At 45.0% G+C, this 18,870-nt stretch overlaps 1 protein-coding gene across 1 annotated transcript in view; it reads right to left on the bottom strand.

Annotated features, from left to right (window-relative positions):
• LOC133953185 (protein ELFN1-like) overlaps positions 1-18,870 on the bottom strand; it is a 92,511-nt gene that overhangs the window by 7,239 nt on the left and 66,402 nt on the right. The window contains exons 3-5 of the mRNA XM_062386982.1: positions 1,927-2,603; positions 1,672-1,825; positions 277-443 (exon numbers count right to left, since the gene is read on the bottom strand). Coding sequence (XP_062242966.1) covers positions 277-443; positions 1,672-1,825; positions 1,927-2,210 — 605 coding nt within the window. The 5' untranslated portion in view covers positions 2,211-2,603. The remainder of the gene's footprint in view (positions 1-276; positions 444-1,671; positions 1,826-1,926; positions 2,604-18,870) is intronic.

Below are 18,870 nucleotides of genomic sequence, written 5' to 3'. Positions count from 1 at the left end.
CAGGACGGATAATTAACAAACATTGGCCGAGAGTTGTCGTATGGGTCAGCGAAAAATAATTTATCATTTGGCGCAGATGTAGATCCAGTGTTTTTTATTTTAAGACATTTATTCAAATCAGATTTAGGGGAATGATATTTCTGAGTCTATGCAATGGGAATATTGGGTTTTGGCAGTGGACTGTTTTATAAGTGACTTCACCAGGTTCTCTCTCTCTCTCTCTCTCTCTCTCTCTCTCTCTCTCTCTCTCTCTCGCCAGATGCACGTGGAAAATACCTGTTCATGGAGAGATCTATGTTCTCTATGTTGGGACACTCCCAGAAAGTGTTGGGTGTAACAGTCTCGATGAGGTTGGCTTGCAGGTAGAGATACTGCAGCTTGCCGAGGCCCCGGAGCATCCCCTCTGTCAAGTTCCTCAGCTTGTTAAAGCCCATCTGGAGAACCTGGGGAGACCGAGACAAGTGGGATTATTCTAATCTCCGAAGAGCCGGCCGGCGCCAGGCACCGCTCACTACGAGCTGGAAACAGAGTGAACAAACAGACGACGGTGGAGAACAATTTGTGTTTCACATGCTGATCTAAGCCTCGGTGCTGTTCCGAATTCACTCCCATCTTCTTCTTTCTTGGTTTGTTTGCCGTTTACCTCCCGGCACGGCTCCAGCAGCTGGGGTTGGTTGTGTAAGCGTCCCGGCTCATTACGGACGTGTTGAGCTAAGTTTGGTGAAGCACACTTTCGCCTGAATGTTTGTGGGATTCCAAAGGAGCAGGTGTGTCTGTGTTCATCTGCCTGATTAGATGCTTTACTCCACTAACACTGATTAACTGGTAAAACTCCTCTTTGTGTCAGGTACACATATTATAAATGTGAAATGTGTCCAAACAGAAGCTGCATTTGTATTCACATATTATATAACAATGATACTAACATAAACTGATTATATTTAACATTTGTAAATAACTAAAATCCTTGCCTGGCATTTGGTGCTTATCTACGTGACGATTTACACTGAGGTTTAATACACAGCATTAATTATATATTATGTAATTGGATTATTCGCCCGCTGATGCAACACGTTGAAATGAGCGGTTCGATGTTGCAGATGCAAAAAAATAAAATAAAAAAAGATCAAGCCAATTATAACTTTCTATACTTTCAGGGATTTTCACTCTGTTTCATGCTGATTGTTTTTTCTGGTTGATTGATGGTTTTTTTTGGGGGGGGGGGCAGGGGACAGGGACTATGGTCCTTGGGCCGGCTGCAGGGGGCGGTAGGGAGACGTCAGAAATGGGGGAGATCTTTGAAAACGAGCTCTGGGATCAGGTCCTGATGTTTTCCACATTTATGTTGCATGTTGCCGCTTTTTCTTTCTTGATCTTAACAAGAGTGAAATGTAGATAAGTGTTGCAGAGTCAAAAATTAAAGACTGGAGTGCTCATGAGTTGTGTTGTGCGCCCTCTATTGGAATACTTCAGTAACATGGGTAGTGCCGAACCAAGTATGTGAAAAATGTAAATATAAACTTCCCTCTAAACTGTAACGAAGAAGAAATAGAGTTAAATTGTTTAAAAAGCCAAACATACCTTAAAACAGAAGGTTAATGTATTTCATGCATCAACATGAATGTGCATTTATCTGGATGACTGGCACATGCACGTCATGTCATGTCTCACCTGCAGGTTGAATTGTGCTGAGAACGCTCCGTCCTCCACGTAGCTGATATCGTTCTTGGTGAGGTTCAGGTAGGTGAGGTTGCCGAAGCGACTTAGCGAAGAGTAGTGGACCGACCGGATCTTGTTCTCGTTCAGCCTCAGATCCACGATGGTGCTGTGGAGACACGTGAGGGCTGAAGATGTTCGGCAAAGAGGCGAAAGGTTGCGGTGGAAAAAAAACGAAAAGGCGTGTGTGGAGTGTGAAGGTTCTCTTACCTGTTGATGTGGGAGGGGATGGCCTCGTACGGCGGCTGGTTCATGCTGCAGATCGCCAGCCACACAAAGCCCTTCTCCCCCTCGATGAGCCAACAGTCGGCTGTGACCGTCGGCAGCCGCATCACTGAGAGCAGGGTGAGCCAGCAGAGGAAGGAGCTGGCTCCGGACAGGACCACCGACGACGAGCCTCCGGTCACGTGAGGCCTCTGCCGTCCTATCCTCTGGGCCATCTGGGATTTCATCACCACATCCATTGGAGATATCCGTGAGGAGCTGCTCGCCATCTAACATGTATCCATGCAGGCGGCCGCCATTCGAACGGGAACGAGGAATAGATCTCAGTGAATGTTGATTTTCTTTTTCTGCCCGGTCACAGCATCGTAAATGTTCTCCTGAATTCTCCGATGTTGTGATGGACGCTGAGGGTTTATATAGGATGAAACACAGGAATGGAATGTTTCACTTCATTGGCAGTAGCTGTGCCTGTGGGTAAACTCTTTCAATTCTTTAAGTACGGGGTCACATTTGATTTGTTCGGTATAAACTGGCAAGTGGACGACGTCCCGGTGCCAGACTGGGTGGTGCTCATGTCTCCTGTGGCCGTCTGCATCTCTGATTGGCCGGGCCCCTCTTCTCTTTGTTCCTCATCGCTCACTGGTTGGTATGAGAACTCGTCCCTGGAGGCAGAGAGAGAGAGAGAGAGAGAGAGAGAGAGAGAGAGAGAGAGAGAGAGAGAGAGAGAGAGACAGGAGGAGGGAGTTAGGAAACAATCGCTGATAAAACACAGTGAGACGCCAACAAACACAGCTACGAGCCTGAGGAGCGAGAGGTAGTTGTTCTTATATAACAGTCTGGCATGCATGCACTCCTCCACACACACATACAAATTAACACATGCACAAACACATTTCCCTCTTGACAAGTCCATTAAGTGCACACATGGGTGTGGGTACCCAACAAGCACCTGCAGACCGACCCACAACACACACAGCTTGTTGCTACACACACAGATTCACGTTTTCTGCCACACCATTAGCCTGGGGGGCCTTAACAGGCCTCGGCTGAGAATGGCCACTGCTCTGATACTGTATCTAATTCATTAATCTGCTCTAAATAAAAAACACTTCCTGGAGAAAAACATAACAAAAAACAGCTGATTTCTGATAGAGCAGGACAGACGGAGGGATGAGGGGGAAAGAAAGAGCTGCGAGGGTGAAGGAGGAGGAAAAACGTGGGGGAAAGAGAGTGGTGAGGAAAGATGTTGGGGGGGGGGTCGGGAGATGGCGGGATGGAGGTGGTGAGGGAGGCAGAGAGGAGAGAGAAAGATGCGACCATTCTGTGAGAAAAAGAGGGAGGCTGGGAGGAGAGAGGGAGATGAGAAGTGTCTCTCTGTCGGGGGAACGTTCTGGAATAGACACTCTCTCTTCTCCTCGAGAGGCTTTCACTGCACTGCGAGGGCAACAAACAGGATGTGATGTCACGGGAGGGGGCGAAGGAGAAGGAGTGGGAAGGAGCGAAAGGTCTGGCTTTCCTCACGAGCATCATTTGGCTCCTGCGCCCTCCTCATTGATAACAGATGAATAGAGCTGCAGAGAGCTGCTGGAGGGTCGCTTCTCTTTTTGAGAAGAGGACAAAGATTCTCAGAATTGTCTTTGTCGAGAGGAAGCATCGCACAGAAGTTTTTATCAGTTTGTTCTTTTAAAAAAGGTGGAAAGGCTGTAATGAGCTGCTTTTTTAGCTTCACGTCATTTTGTTTGCAGGAGCTATCGGTGAGGATTTTGAAAGATGATTTCCTTCCGTTGGAATCAACCCCCTATAAAGCTCCAGTTTCATTTCAGCTCTTCATATGAACGTTGCGAATGCCCGGCGGTGGCGTACACGAGTGTGTCTGTGGGTGTGTGCACACAAGCAGGGGCCTCTCCAGCCAGTCAGCACAATCTATAATTGATGGTGATACTTCCTCCCGCATAGCACGAGACAAACTCCCCGGTGAGGCCACCAGAGAAGTGTTGAGGAACCGCTGCCAGCTCCACACACAAACAAACCGATGCACACATATGCACAGGATGTCCATTTCGCTGACCGAGGGGTGAAGCTCCGGTAAACAAACTGTTGAGGCCGGAGAGCGTGGGGAGCGCGGCGAAGACGCTCAGTGGGCGGGGGGGGGGGGAGACCAAACGGTCCAGCTAATAAGCAGAGACGGACGCTTTCCACCTGACCTACCTCAGCAGTGAGGTAAGCGGTGTTGTCCAAGAGTCAGACGCCGGAGAATGAGAACAGGACCTCAGCGAGTGGGGGGGGGGCGGTGCTGAGGAGCTCTGGTTTGCACTTGACCTGCTTCTGTAGTGAATACACTTGAAGTAACGAACGTGATACGCACAGGAGGAACCGTTAAGAGTCTGTCGGCCTCTTTTCCATTCTGCATCATTCCTCGCCTTCCCCCGACTGCAGTCACACACAACACACACACACACACAAACACTGACACACACACACACACACACACACACAGAGAAACAGCTGCTCGGAATATTCCAGCACTCAGCATCATGACCGACTCACTTTCCAGTCATGTCACACTCAAAGATTTATCGGGTACAAAGCGCCATGTGCAGAAAGACGGGGGTGGACTCTGACCTTGCTCTAACTGACAGGGTTGTGACGCCGTGCTTGTGAATATGTTGTGCAGATTTGCACCTTTTCTGATATATATATAAAAGAGGAAATATCTGGAGTATCAGCTTATGGTCTTACTCTGATCCACGCGTCACCTTTGTAACACAATCTATCGAACAGCAGGGAATCAAGCCGCACTACAGGAGTGTGTGTTTTTGCACTCAAGCTGCGTCTGAGGTAGGAAATACATTCACAAACATACATGTTTATTTTCAATAAGCAGCCAAGGTCGCTGTTAACAAAGCAATAAAACTGAAATCCGGTGTAATTTGACTTTATAATCTTAAAACCTACACGACAGGAATCTTCTCACACTCTCATTTATCTTTATTATTGAGCCGGCAGCTTTTCAGAGAGAGAGAAGAGCAGCATCAAATGAGGCCGGTTAACACAACTTTATAATGGACCCAACAAAATGAAGGACGCTCCCACAACAGAAAAAACACACATCTTTGATTGTATTTCCGATGTTTGATTCTCCGCTCAGACTTTTCTGTGAAACATCCACAACCATCTCCAGTGTGACTCAGTGGAGTCTGAGCAGAGTCGAGCTTTCAAAACACGATAAACAGGTTGTATCCTGTTGAGCTGCGGTAAACACTTTTCTTTCTACCTTTGCCAAGGATCTGGTGCTTCCACCAAACTGTGCTTTCACTAGTTTGTTTGACTCTTCATAGATTTCAAGTGACATCTGGTTGAAGGTGAACACACAGCACACGAGTTTGAAGGAAGCTGCTTCATCCTGATGCTCAGAGGAACAATCAGAGGCTTTTGAGCTGATATACAAACTTCAAGTGTTTTCAAAAAGTTTAACTGCGCCTTCAAAAATATCTTTGCACTTCACAGCCCTTAGACCAAGGCTGTGCATATTATAACTTTTTAAAAAATCACTAACTCTGGTTCATAATTACTTGGCTTGATTTGGTTTTATATTTGTTTCCATTACCCTAATTTCATAGTTTAGTTCAACACATTCTAATGATTCAAGAAATTGCTGTCTGTGGCTCCCATATTCTATCTATCTATCTATCTATCTATCTATCTATCTATCTATCTATCTATCTATCTATCTATCTATCTATCTATCTATCTATCTATCTATCTTTCTATCTATCTATCTATCTATCTATCTATCTATCTATCTATCTATCTATCTATCTATCTATCTATCTATCTATCTATCTATCTATCTATCTATCTATCTATCTTTCTATCTATCTATCTATCTATCTATCTATCTATCTATCTATCTATCTATCTATCTATCTATCTATCTATCTATCTATCTATCTATCTATCTATCTAATCTGCTTAATTTGGAGAACTGGGTAAAAAATAATCCCAGCAGGTCAGGAGCTGCTGCAAACATACACACACAAACACACCATACACACAATACACACACACATTAGACAATACTCCCATGACAATGTGAATGTACTTGGTTACGTCCAATCACAGAAAACAAACCAGTAGGGAAGACAACACAATGTGATAATGAGGTATGTTTGTTAGTAGTTATAATTAAATTATAAAACTCATTTTGAACTGCCTAAGGTTTTAGTTTCATTCGACAGTCACTGACTGTATTTACACTTTCTCCGGAGTAGTTTTCATTGGTGGTTTTAAAGTCTTTGATTCACTCGCTAAATTCAAACAAAAGAAATGAAGCTTGTATTTGATCCAATACAACTTTATCTCACTGTTTACTGTTCAGCGTGTGCACGGTGTGTGTGTGCACGGTGAGTGTGTGCATGATGTGTGTGCACGATGTGTGTGCACAGAGTTGTATTACAGCTGATGCTTCACTTTAAAACATTCAACTGTTTTTATTGTGACACATATCTGCAGGAAAATGCAACGTCATCAGAGCGAAACCGCGACTGCTCCTCCAAACTGCTCCGTCAGAACGAGACGTCGTCATCTTCTTTTTCTTTCTCAGTTTTAAATATTGCAGGGAGGGAAGCAGAGGGAGAGCAGCTACACTGAGCCGCAGCTTGAAGAGTTGCAGGAGTCGAGCTGCTCTCCTCCAGCTCCTCAGGCAGACGGTGACATCTCTCACTAAGCCCTGCTGTTATCAGGAAAATGTCGCGGGTCACAAGCAGCATGGAATCAGATCGCGATTGCAATTATTTTTGACTGACATCTTTATTATAATAACAATTGTCATTTGGCTCTACTAAAACATTTCTCTCTCTCTATTGCTTTGACTAGTATTTGTTGAAAATTGTAATCACCAAAAATGTTTATTTATCTTCCACAGTGTTCTCCAGAGCTTCTGGGTTGATAACGTTTCTGCTGCTGGTGGATTCTGAACTTTGTGTATTTCCACTGCAGCTCCAGCCGACTGTTTATCAGCTGGAGGAACAATACGGTGGCTCATTGATTTGTTTACTGACTTGATCACCACCTGCACGTTAGTTACTGTGAGATGTGTTATTAAAAACCCACAGGGTAACATACAGGGTTCCATATTGATGCTAAACTCAAGATATAATTTCAAGTTTGATTCACAAAATGTATATTCAATAAATTTTGTTATTTTGAATTTAACTTGACTATTGATGGTTCTGTTAAATCAGATAAACACCAGTGTTACGTGAAGTGTTTCTTAGTTGGACTGTGAAACGTAATATAATAAAACTTGTGATTGTGTCAAGTTGTGTGAGCTCTATCCTTTATTATTGCTTTTTAAGACTTTTTTGTTGTTGTAATTCTTGTGTGCAGCAAGCGGAGGCAGGACTTAACCAATTTTGCTCTTGAGATCATTTGAAAATGTTTGCATCTGTCACATGTGAGAAACGTCATCAACATGAGCAGATGAACTTGTTTACTGTGAAAACACAAATTCAACTTCTGTGTTTCTACAGTCTGGTTTATCACAGGTGCATTGTGGGATCTGTAACCATCTGGTCTCCACAGCACCTCCCTCCAATCACCACAGCTCTCAGTCAAAATGAACAGTGATGCACAATTGCTACAGCATCGTCTGAGTTTACGTTTCCTTACATCAAAGCTGCTCAACATTAATATTTCATTCCCCCCCCCGACTGTGATGCTGTTGTTCCCGGCTTCTCTTAAAGCTCCGTGTTGATTTAAAAGCCTCTTTTTGGGGATTCGCTCCCAAATAATTTAGGTATTTATGTAACACAGACACACGGACGTTTGATAGTTTACAGTTTCTCTCTTTGTTGCCTGCAGCCCTGACGGAGACGTGCAGGGAGCTTGTTATGATGCTTTGAGTTCATCGTGTACATGTCTCTGCTCAGAGGCTGAATTCACAAGCTCATTTCTCTGGCGGAGTTCAAAGCCTTTCGTTGGAGCTCGTGCGAGTCGATATCCACGGGACTTGTCATTGCTGGGAATAACATGGGTCTTTCTTTTCTACTTCTCTGCTCTGTCCCTCAGACTATATTAGTCTGGAGAACTTCATCTGTAGTTCCGCGGCCTTGTTGGCGTGGTCCCCCCCCCCCTCGCAGACTTCACACCTCAGAGGGTTTATTGAATGTTTGGATTTAAACTGTGATGGTGGACACCTTCATCACCATGAGGCGGAGTGATCCCTGCGGACTCGGAGACGTTAGAGTGTGGACGAGCTCGTGAAGAAGAATTCATCTTTGCTCGGTGTCTTGGGGACGTCACATCACAGCGTACACCACTTGTGTGTCTGTGTGTTTGTGTAAACCACGCAAAACACACACTTTACAAGGCGCAAATGACACGTGAGATTTGTGCGATCGATGAGTGAGCCGTTTGGATTACATTAGATTACGTGGCAAAACGAAGTGAGGTTGCAAAGAGGAAAAAGAGAGAGAGAGAGGGAGAGTAGGAAGGAGAGATCAAAAAGCAGCTCTCTCCGAGGCAAGTTCAACTACACCTCTCTCAGGAGACAAGTGTGTGTGTCTGTGTGTGTGTGTGTGTGTATGTGTGTGTGTGTGTCAGCACAATTCGAAGACTTCCATGAGGACGTCATTTGTTTCCCATCCTCATCACGCAACCCTTTCTCTTCTATCAGAGTGATTGACTCACAGAACACACAACATCACACATCCCTGATGGCCCATCTCTGCCTCGGGGGCTTTGACACAGGGGGCTGATGGGTAGTGGTGATGGAGTGAGGGGTGGAGCAGGGGCTGGGGGGGGTTGAGCTGACGTCCACACCCGGGCGTGATGGACGTTTCTACACGAGATATGGAAAACACAGAGGGTTGAGCTGACGTCCACACCCGGGCGTGATGGACGTTTCTACACGAGATATGGAAACACAGAGCGTGACGGACGTTTCTATTATAGAAATATTCCACTGCCTGCTACCCGGCCCGTGGCGTTGACAGAAGGGGGGGGGGGGGGGGGGGGGGGAGACGTGCACTGCTGTGGCGAATGGGCGAGCAACTGGGACGCAGTGGGAGAAAATAACAACACCATTGATGCTTTTTCTCATCGCACCCCAGTGTTCATGTGTCATCCGTCTCCGTCTGCTTCCCCTGTCTGTCCATCTCCCCTGTCTGCCCCCCCCCCCGCCCTTTGTCTTCACAGTGTAGGGGGGGGGGGGGGGGGGGGGTAATGGCAGAATTACAGGCTCTGCTGATACACATCTCCATCGGCCCTGCACTGCTCCCACTTGTCACTCCCCTGCAGAGGGAAGCGAACATATGAGACGCCGAGGATGATCCTCTGCTGCGCTGCACGGTTACGTAATGTGTTTAGTATTCAGAGTGGGGAGGAGAGGAGAGGAGAGGAGGAGGAGAGGAGGAGAAGGAGAGGGAGGAGTGCAAACAGGGAAGCAGAGGTGGAAAGTGTAAGAGCTTCATTAAACTGCATTGAAAAAGCAAATCACAGCAAAGAAGTGCAACATTTAATTGTCCAATCTCGGCTGATTGGACAGTTTGTTGTTTCTCTCCACACAGTCTCCTCTTGTGTTCAACGATCATACGCAAACTAATTTTACAAAAAGAAAAGCTAATACACAAAGTTAGATTACTCCTGCACTGAAAACAACACACACACACACACACACACAGGTGTCCCTCTCTCTCTCTCTCTCTCGCTCTCTCTCTCTCTCTCTCTCTCTCTCTCTCTCTCTCTCTCTCTCTCACTCCCTCCCTCTCTCTCTCCATGAGAAGGCAGTAGGCCAGACAGGGTTTTAACACACATAATGGGATTTCACACTCTGCGGTACACACACACATGCAAGTACGCACTCTCGGACACACACTAATGTTGAAAATAAACATGTCTGAAAGCTTTGTGTGATCCCAGTCAAATAAACACACACACACACACACATGCACACTCTCTGATATAAAAGGATTTGTCAGGCTCCCACATTGTACACATGCAAAACTAATGGACTCCAAAAATCACACAGGAAAGCTACTGTTACCGAGGTGTTTCCAAAAAGACTGAACTTTACACACCAGGATGAACACACACCTGCTGCGGAGTCCGCCGCACAAATCTATTTCGCCATTACTTGTCTGCCCAGCTTCGGCGTTGTGTTACACAGGTTGGCCAATGTGACCTGTTTCTGTTCAGGACATGTTAGAGGAGAAAGTTCACTAAAATCCATCTTTCGGGAATCAAACACTTTCAGCCTGGAGGCGAGAAGGCGCCTGTGAGTGGTTTGTGGTTTGGAGTGTGTTATTTCCTCTGCAGAGGACGACACATCAGTTGTGTCAGAACGTTCATAGCCATCTTTCAAACTTGTCCGGCTCTGTAATACATTTCTCCCCAGCGCTGATGTGTACGTTCACTTTGCTGGGACACGCTACTGTAGAGCTGGGACGTCACTCAATAGAGCGGAGACCTCCACCAGAGACCACCAGTCCCCCTAAGGAACCACATTTAAATTCACTAGATCCAGATGTTTCCGACCCTAACCCTAACCCTTCGTTTCAAGGTCATCCTTCAAGGAGTTTTTGCATGATTCTGCTGAATGAGAAAACAAACAAACAAACTAAACCAACACACAAACAGCAAGGGGGGGGGGGGGGATCAGCAGCGCTTCACGGTGCTGGAGCAGTTTGAGATGTTTACATTCGTCCACAGTGACAATCCAAGCTCAAGGGAGCTAATATCTAATATCTCTTTGCTCCATCTTGATGTAAGCAGGCAACTCATTTCTGAGAATCTCATCTGACTGAAGCAGAGGCAGTGAGATTTGAATCAAAACCATTATGACTCTAACTACTCTCCAGAGTTCTCAGAAAAGTGGACTGATGATTTCTTTCCCCCAAACAAGCAGCTCTACTGTAGTTATCTGCTGTCTTCAGAACATGCAGTGAAATATGGAGCCCAGGTGCTGAGAGAGAGGGAGAGTAGAGAGAGAGAGAGAGAGAGAGAGAGAGAGAGAGAGAGAGAGAGAGAGAAAGAGAGAGAGAGATTTCTCCGTATAATAGAAAGCAGAGCTTATGTGCTCTGGTAGGTGGAGCGTGTTATGGCCTGTCTGAAAACTTCTGCAAAGTTTGCCTTCGGAACTTCACCAGACAAATGGCAGAGGCTACAAAGTATAACTCATGGTGGGAAGCATCTCTCCCTCTTCCCCTCTTCAGTTCTATCTCTCTGACACACACACACACACACACACAAAGGACTGTAAATAGTAGTAGATACAAAATCCATGTTTGATTGTTCCACTTCGAATTTGCTCGACAACCAGAGGTTCGTCTGTTCTGCACAAACATTAAAACATGTAAAGACATATCTCCATCCCTCCTCGAGCTTTCACTCCAGGTCTAGTGGATCCAAACCTTTTTGACTTGTCACCCCTTAAAATAGAGAGAAACCCAGAGGTTATTTCAAGCTGCTCATGCTAATCATCTCTGAGCAGTTTCCCAGTCCCCCCCCCCCTACCCTCACCCTGTGTTCCAGAACTTGCTCTCTTTTGCTTTCAGTGCCATTAATCACCTTGTTTTTCAACAGATTTAACTTGCAACCTCCGGGTCAGGGACCTTAAATCTAGTTTTAATACGAGCGCTTCTATTCACAACAATGTGTCGGGACATTTCAGATGAGATAATACGTACATGTGGACCCGGAGGAGGAGTTAATGGTGACAGCGTCTGTTGATCAGAAACAACAACGTACAGATATCACCGGCTCCTGATCCCGTCCTGCCGAAGGGAACCGGAGGGGATTCAGAATCTTTCCAGACTTTTACTCCCTCTGCTTTTAAGAGTGAGACAGAAATGCTGTGTGTCACATTAGTTCACTTGGTGCTTGTAGCTTAATGCGATTCTTGCAGAGCTGAGTAAATGTACATGATGATTGGAGAACCGACCACAAGCTCGGAATCAAACTTTCTTTGTTGTGTTTGGGTAACACTGCCGCTCCAGTCTTGGTCTTTTTGGCTTTAATGTTGCACATTAACATTTTGCCCCGACTATTTCTCTCATAATGTACCTGCCACGGTTTTTGCCCCAGAGCTGGGAATCCATCCACTGAGCTAAATTACAGCAGCTGCCTCCGCGGCGCTGCCATTAAAGCTCATCTGTACTTTTCAGTGCTTGGTGTAAAGTCGCACTTGCGATTTTGATAACAGCCAATTTGGAAGTCTCTGATACGGAGCCAGGTCCTCGTGCAACGTGAGAGGTGAGATTACAGGGTTTCACTTGGACCTTAGAAAATATAAAATTAAATGTCCAGCGTGTCGGATTCAGGGGAATCTATCGATGACTGTCTATAATTATTTAAATGTTTAGTCATGTATCTGTTGCTATTAGGAACTGGGCCAGTGGGTGATATGATACTTGGGCCCATGTGGCAGTTTGCTTACTGATACAAAAACTACAACTTGTTTCAACAGAACAAATGATCTGTGTCTTGCTTATCGCTAAAATCTGAAATCAAGATGATCTAAAACTTTATTGTCTTCTTTGTCCTCTGGAAAGCTTTTGGCCAAATTGTCGGTCTTTTAAATCATTAGAGCTTCTTCTACAATTTCTTCAGTGTCGGCAAGTGGACCTTAATTTGGGATAATGAGGAAAAGAATGAACCGTCATGCTGAACAAACATCAGTTCAAAAACATCCGCTCCAAAGTTTGAATCAATGAACTTCAGCTCAACCTGCAACATTCATCATCGTAATTGATACTGATCACAGTTCTATCAAGCAAAGCTGAAGTCAATAGAGGAACATGAGCGTTAAACAGAGAGCAGCCACGGTGGTGCAGTGGTTCGCTCTGTCACATCAGAGCTAGAAGGGTCTGGGTTTGAACCCCCCGGTGTGGAGATTGCATGTTTTCTCTGGGCAACACATGAAGATTATGATAATCAGAGATCGCCCGTATGTGTGCATGTGACCTTACGACATGTTATCCCCCCCCCCCTCCATGTCAGCTGATTGGCCCTTAAGGATAAGCATTACAATTAATTTGTGTAGTGAAAACAAACCAAAAAGTCAACCTACCCTTGACCCAGTATTGCAATTTGTAGCAATTTTTAAAAAGCCAATTAACATTCACCAGTAAATATTGTAAATGCACAGAGAAAGGAACCGTCTGTTTGAATGAGACGTGTTGACGCTCGGCTCCTGTGACACAACGTGTGCACTTTGTAATGTGTGTCTGGAAAATGGAGAAACCGCTGATTGATGGAAAGGTTAATCATTCCAGACAGATGGTATGTGCTGCTAAATCAGCATTAGGTGAAGTCAGGCTGTGTGTGAGTGTGTGTGTGTGTGTGTCTGTGTTTGTACACATCAATGTGTCCATGCCTCCTAAAGCTGTAATGAGCCACTTCATTAGCCGTGAGGGGAGGGGGAACCAGTCAGTCATCATGGGAACCAGCAGCCTCATTGTTTTCAGTGTAAACGAGGTAAAAAATTATGTATCCGCCCTCCTGACATGTATTGTGAGTCTGTGTGTGTGTGTGTGTGCGTGTGTGTGTGTGTGTGTGCAGGTATGTGTGTGTAACAAATCCGATGAAACCCTGTAAACCTTCTTTCCAAACCTCATAAAATCTGTTGACCAAAGGCCACTGCTTCACTGATTCACTGGACCGGCCAATAAAGTGCTAACATCCATGCCAGCGCAGAGACACACACACACACACACACACATACACACACAAACGCCCGCACAGATGCACAACACAGCTTTAATGCATAGCTTTGCTAAGACGTGCACCACAGCTGCAAATGTTTGCATGTCTTACATACATAAAACATGATTTCGTGTTAACAAAATGCCTTCGCACAAGAAAACCCACAAACAGCCTCCCAGCACCAGTACACATACACACACACATATACACACACACGTAGACACGCACACACACACATGCAAAAACACATTCACACATGAGTTGGAAAGGAAGGAGGAGGCAGCAGGCCGCAGCACAATGTGATAAATGTGTTTTTATATCCTGTATACACAAACACGCACACACACAAACAAACACACAAACACACACACACACACACGCACACACACTGACAGAAAAACGAAGGGCAGTGAAAGAGAAGCAGGGAGAGAATGAGTAATGGCTGGAGAAGGAGGAACTGTGAAAGAGATGATGAAAACAAAAGATTCTCATCATCGGGTTTCACAACAAACTGAGACGTGTCCACATGCTCACAACGAGTGTGTGACTCCTTCTGTTGTCACACGTTGTGTATTTTATTTTTTTAAGATTGTTGAGTTTGTGAGCACAAATCAGCTGAATCGCAAAAATCTCGTTACATTTGCGTGTTGGGTCGTGAGGTCATTTTTAAAACCCTCTCTCTCTGCTGTTTGTGTCTATTACCCTGAAGAGTTTGATTGACACCTGTGAGCGTAGGGGCGGAGCTACATCCCATCTTCCTCCTCCCACAGTTCAAGTTCCGCTCAGACTCAACAAGCTGCTAATAACGTGTTTCACCGTCCTCTTTGTTTTATCCACCTCCTCATTTTCTCTTCATTATGCTCGTGCAGCTGACTGATTGGCAAACATGCTCATATTCAAAGGACCATTCAACAACAGATGCTTTAAAAAGCCTTCTCCTCTTTTTATAGATCCGTGGATCTGATCTCTCTTCCTTTTGTTTGTTTCTTTTTTTGGTTTCATCAGATCGACTTCACACCCTGCCACGTGTCCACTGAGGGGTTTTGGATGAGCACTTGTTGAGACTCCTCTTATCTCTAATGTCATCAGTCAATTCCCCAAAATGTTGCTTCACCGGTTTCAGTCATGTGTCCATAAAAGCAGCCATTGTTCAAATAAAAGAACCATTAAATGAAGGTTCATGTTGATTTATAATCTTCTGTATCAAGGTTTTTTTTTATTTCTGTCCATAAATCAACCGAATACACACAGAATGTATTCTTTCAGAGATAAAACCGGCTCTGTTTGACACATTAGTCTCCAGAAGAAGTCAGACTGTCGATGTTTCTCCATCTTTCAGCTCTGACAGGTTTGAGAATAGCATATGAAACTCTTCTGGAGCAGCAGGAAGATCCAGCACATGTGAAGGAGATGCTGCTCTTGTCTATCGAAGGGGTCACATTTTCCCTCTGTTCATTTTGATGCTCTGTAACGCAAAGCCTCCCCCCGCTCTGTATTAGAAATCTGTTTTTATAAATTCTCCCAGATCACATCTCGTAACTGCACGTACACACACACACACACACACACACACACACAAATACATCCTGTTCCTATAGACTGTAGTAAAAGATGGGTGACACACCGTCTCCCAGAGAGTCGGGACATGAGCCAAACTTAAAAATAAAAACAAGCACACGTCAAATGAATATTTCTCAGAGATGGTTTCTGTCATTTCCACACTGCTGTTTGTTCAAGTGTTCCTGTTTCTGATCAGATTGGATTTGATTTATAATTTGATGCTTTATAAACAGCAGATTTCTCTAGTTGTTTCTGTTCTTATTTTTGATTTCTAACTACATTTCCTCTTTGTGCTGCTGTGTCAGTTTTTTACTTCCTACACCGGCTGCACAGACTCTGGGTCCAAGTGATGCCATTGGCACAAAATGGTGGCGACGGTATCCAGGATATTTTGGCTTCATTTCCTGATAGTGGGAGCATCGCCCATCTTTATATACAGTCTCTGGTTTAAACATGGAGCTCTTATCACCACAATATGCTCTAATTGAAATGTAGTGATTGAATGCAACTTAGTGCATCTGATGAATATTTGAATATTTTGCAAGTACTTTTCAGAATTTTCCACAATACAACACATGAAGTTGATAAATTAGCTTCCCTAAGGTGGACTTGTATAGAATACACACACAGTCGTGCAGCGCTGTGCTGTTGTACAAATACACAACACACTGGGACACTTTAAGCTCAGTTTCTTGCCCAGGACACTTAGCCATGCAGATGGAGGAACAACCGACACAACTGGGCCACAGCCAGGCCCAGTCCGAGTACTTTTACTTTTACTGAGATGCACAGTGCAGAAAAACAAGAAGAACTCAATCACAGAAAGTAGTTGACTGGTAGAAGAGCTGAGCTTTCCACACATGAATATTCATGTGTGGAAACGCTGACTTGATTCCAAACTTAGTGCCTCACATTTCTGCAATCACAGGATTTATCTCTCCCACACCGTTTGATACTGGAAATGAAGTCTTCCCTCCACCGCAGCCTCACCTGCCCTCTGCGCCACCAGAACACAGCCTCCTCACGGCTTATTTTCGGTTTCCTCTGCCTCAGACGCCCTTTGTTTTGGATTTGTGACGAGCTTGGAGTCAGGCTCTGAAGCGATGACGAGGGATTATTCTATTAGTCATTTTTCCTCACCGGAATAATGTACCGGGGAAGATTTAATATGGTTGTAGGTGCCGGGTGGAAAAGATCTGACTAGGCTGCTGATTTATGACCATTTTACATAATCCTAAGAGACATCTGTCTGTTTACGTGAGTGTGAGTCCCACCTTGCAAATATCACATTTGAAGAATTCAAATGAGATGCTTTAGGACAAGAGACACACACACACACATGCAGACACACACCGACGGGCTGAGATGCTAATTTCAACAGATAATCAGTCATTTGAGGCTCCTCTTTGTTGCCCCCCCCCCCCCCCCCCCCCCCCCCCCCAGCGACAAGGCTCTTTGAAATCTGATTTTAATTTCAAACCAAAACTGTTTAAAGTGTGAGTGTTTTTTTTTTTAGAGGGCGTGTATATGTTAGTGCAGATAAAAGCTATAAACCCTCGGCCCGAAACTCTCCAGCTGCATCGCTGTGTATCTCCTTATCGACGATTATTTGTTCTTTGTTTTTTTCCATGTTTGTTGGAGCTCGGTGGATAAGAATCACCTTTTGTCTTGAGTTAACGGACACACACACACACACACACACACACACACACACACACACACACACAGACACGTGTCTCCGTCTGCCTTGTCCCTCTCTCTTGTTCCTCGTAGTTTCCTCTGCATTCCAAATGCACGCCCTCCTACTTTGTGATTCCTTTTGTTTGTTTGCCGTTTTGTTCTCCGCGCGTTGTGCGTCGCCAGACGATCGTCTGTCACATCTCGGAGGCGTCAGTGCACACGCGGCCTGGATGCGTGGGCCTGTGCTAGAGCCAGAAAGTGGTGCGGCTGATTCTCGTTCTCTTTCAACTGTCAGAGGGCTGAGCATCAACTTCTCTCCGTCTGTCTTCAGCCCTGTCTTTCTCTCGCTCCCCCCCCACTCTCTCTCTCCACCTGTCTGACAAATGAGGCCCACAGATGGTGACAGGATCTTTCTCAGGACATCTTTTCCTCATGTGCGTCTGCCGCTGCTCTCGCTGAGCTCGGCCTCTTGAAGTTAATGCATCATCACCCCCTTCGTTTTGAGGCGTTCAGCAAACCAGGCCTCCGTGCGCTGGTGGACGGGATCTGATGGGAGGTCAGCTGGATCGCTTCCTGCACCGAACAGGAGGAGGTTTCTGCTGTTTGTAGAACTCCTTCTGAGCATTATATGTAAAGAAAAAGACAAATTCAGGTTCATCGTGTGTGCGGTGCAGGAGTGGGAGTGATGTGGAGATTTGATAAAAATACTATTTTGGTTACATGGTGGCGGCACGATGGTGCAGGGGTCAGGACTCACAACGGAGACGGTTCTTGGTTCAAATCCCTATTTTGCCAGGGCCTCTCTGTGTGGGAGACATGCAGATTAACTGGAGATTCTACATTGACCGTGAATGGTTCTTGGTCTTTTTCGGCCCTGTGATATGATATATGACTCAAACGGAGATCATACGTGAGTACTAGAAAATCCAGAGATACAATATGCAGATATATGCCAGTGAGAGGCAGCAGGACAAAAGGAACAATAATGTGTGAAATATGGTTTAATTCGAACAAAACACATCTACTCTGTGTTTTAGCTCATTGTACTCACACTGAGATGCGGTGATGCATTTGGCCGTGTTGATATATATGGATGTTTACAAATGGCCCACGCAAGCAGCTGATCAGTCAGGTAGACGCCCGGATAATTCGAGTGAGGTGCTGTCGCTGTCTCTTATCAATAAACCAAGATGGATCTGCCCTGTGTCCGCCCCTTCTCGTAAGGATGGTTATTGGAGCCTCCACCCAAGCTGAGAGGACTTTAATGATATCATATCAGGCTGAGGGCACTTAGTATCACTTCTTCACAGTGATGAGATGTGAAAGAAAAACCCTCCGCTCTTTATCTCGGCTTCAATTCAGGAGGAAGAACAGACTTCATGAAAAAGTCTGTCAGATGCAAAAAAGAGAGAATTTGAGGCTAGAAAAGTTATCAATGCAAAAAACTATGACTTTCTTCTATACCTTTTTATATATTTATTTTCAAATTGAAAACTGTTCTCACCGTGGATATTTGGTATGTTTCAGGTACAAAGTGATATGGTTAATAGGAAAAAGTCCAATATTCTACGAGATCACAAAAGCTCTGGTATTAAAGTCCAAGAAAAGTTAGTTTAACCGTCTGCAGGGGATGATCTCATCAAGTGAGTGTCACGTACTTTGCAGTTGGACGTTACACAAAGTAAATATTGGAGAATCAGTTATAATTGAAATGCAGAGGAGAGGTCTGAGTGAGAATGAGATGATTTATCAGGGAGATGAGGGCCGTGGCAGGAGAAGGCCGAGGGATAAAGAGGGAGTGAAGGTTTGCAGGGGGAGGAGATGAGGAGTTTGTTGTGTGTCGAGAGTCAAACGTGATCCTGAGGCTCAATGAACTAAAGGTTAAACTTACAGATCCCACTTTGAATTTGTAACCAACAATCTCCCACTGTCTCATCTCATGCACCAGTGATTTTAATCTCCAAGCATTTCTTCTTGTGAATTTAC

Source organism: Platichthys flesus, chromosome 5 (assembly GCF_949316205.1).
Source record: "Platichthys flesus chromosome 5, fPlaFle2.1, whole genome shotgun sequence".
NCBI lineage: Eukaryota > Metazoa > Chordata > Actinopteri > Pleuronectiformes > Pleuronectidae > Platichthys > Platichthys flesus.
This window is presented reverse-complemented; position numbering and strand designations above follow the sequence as displayed.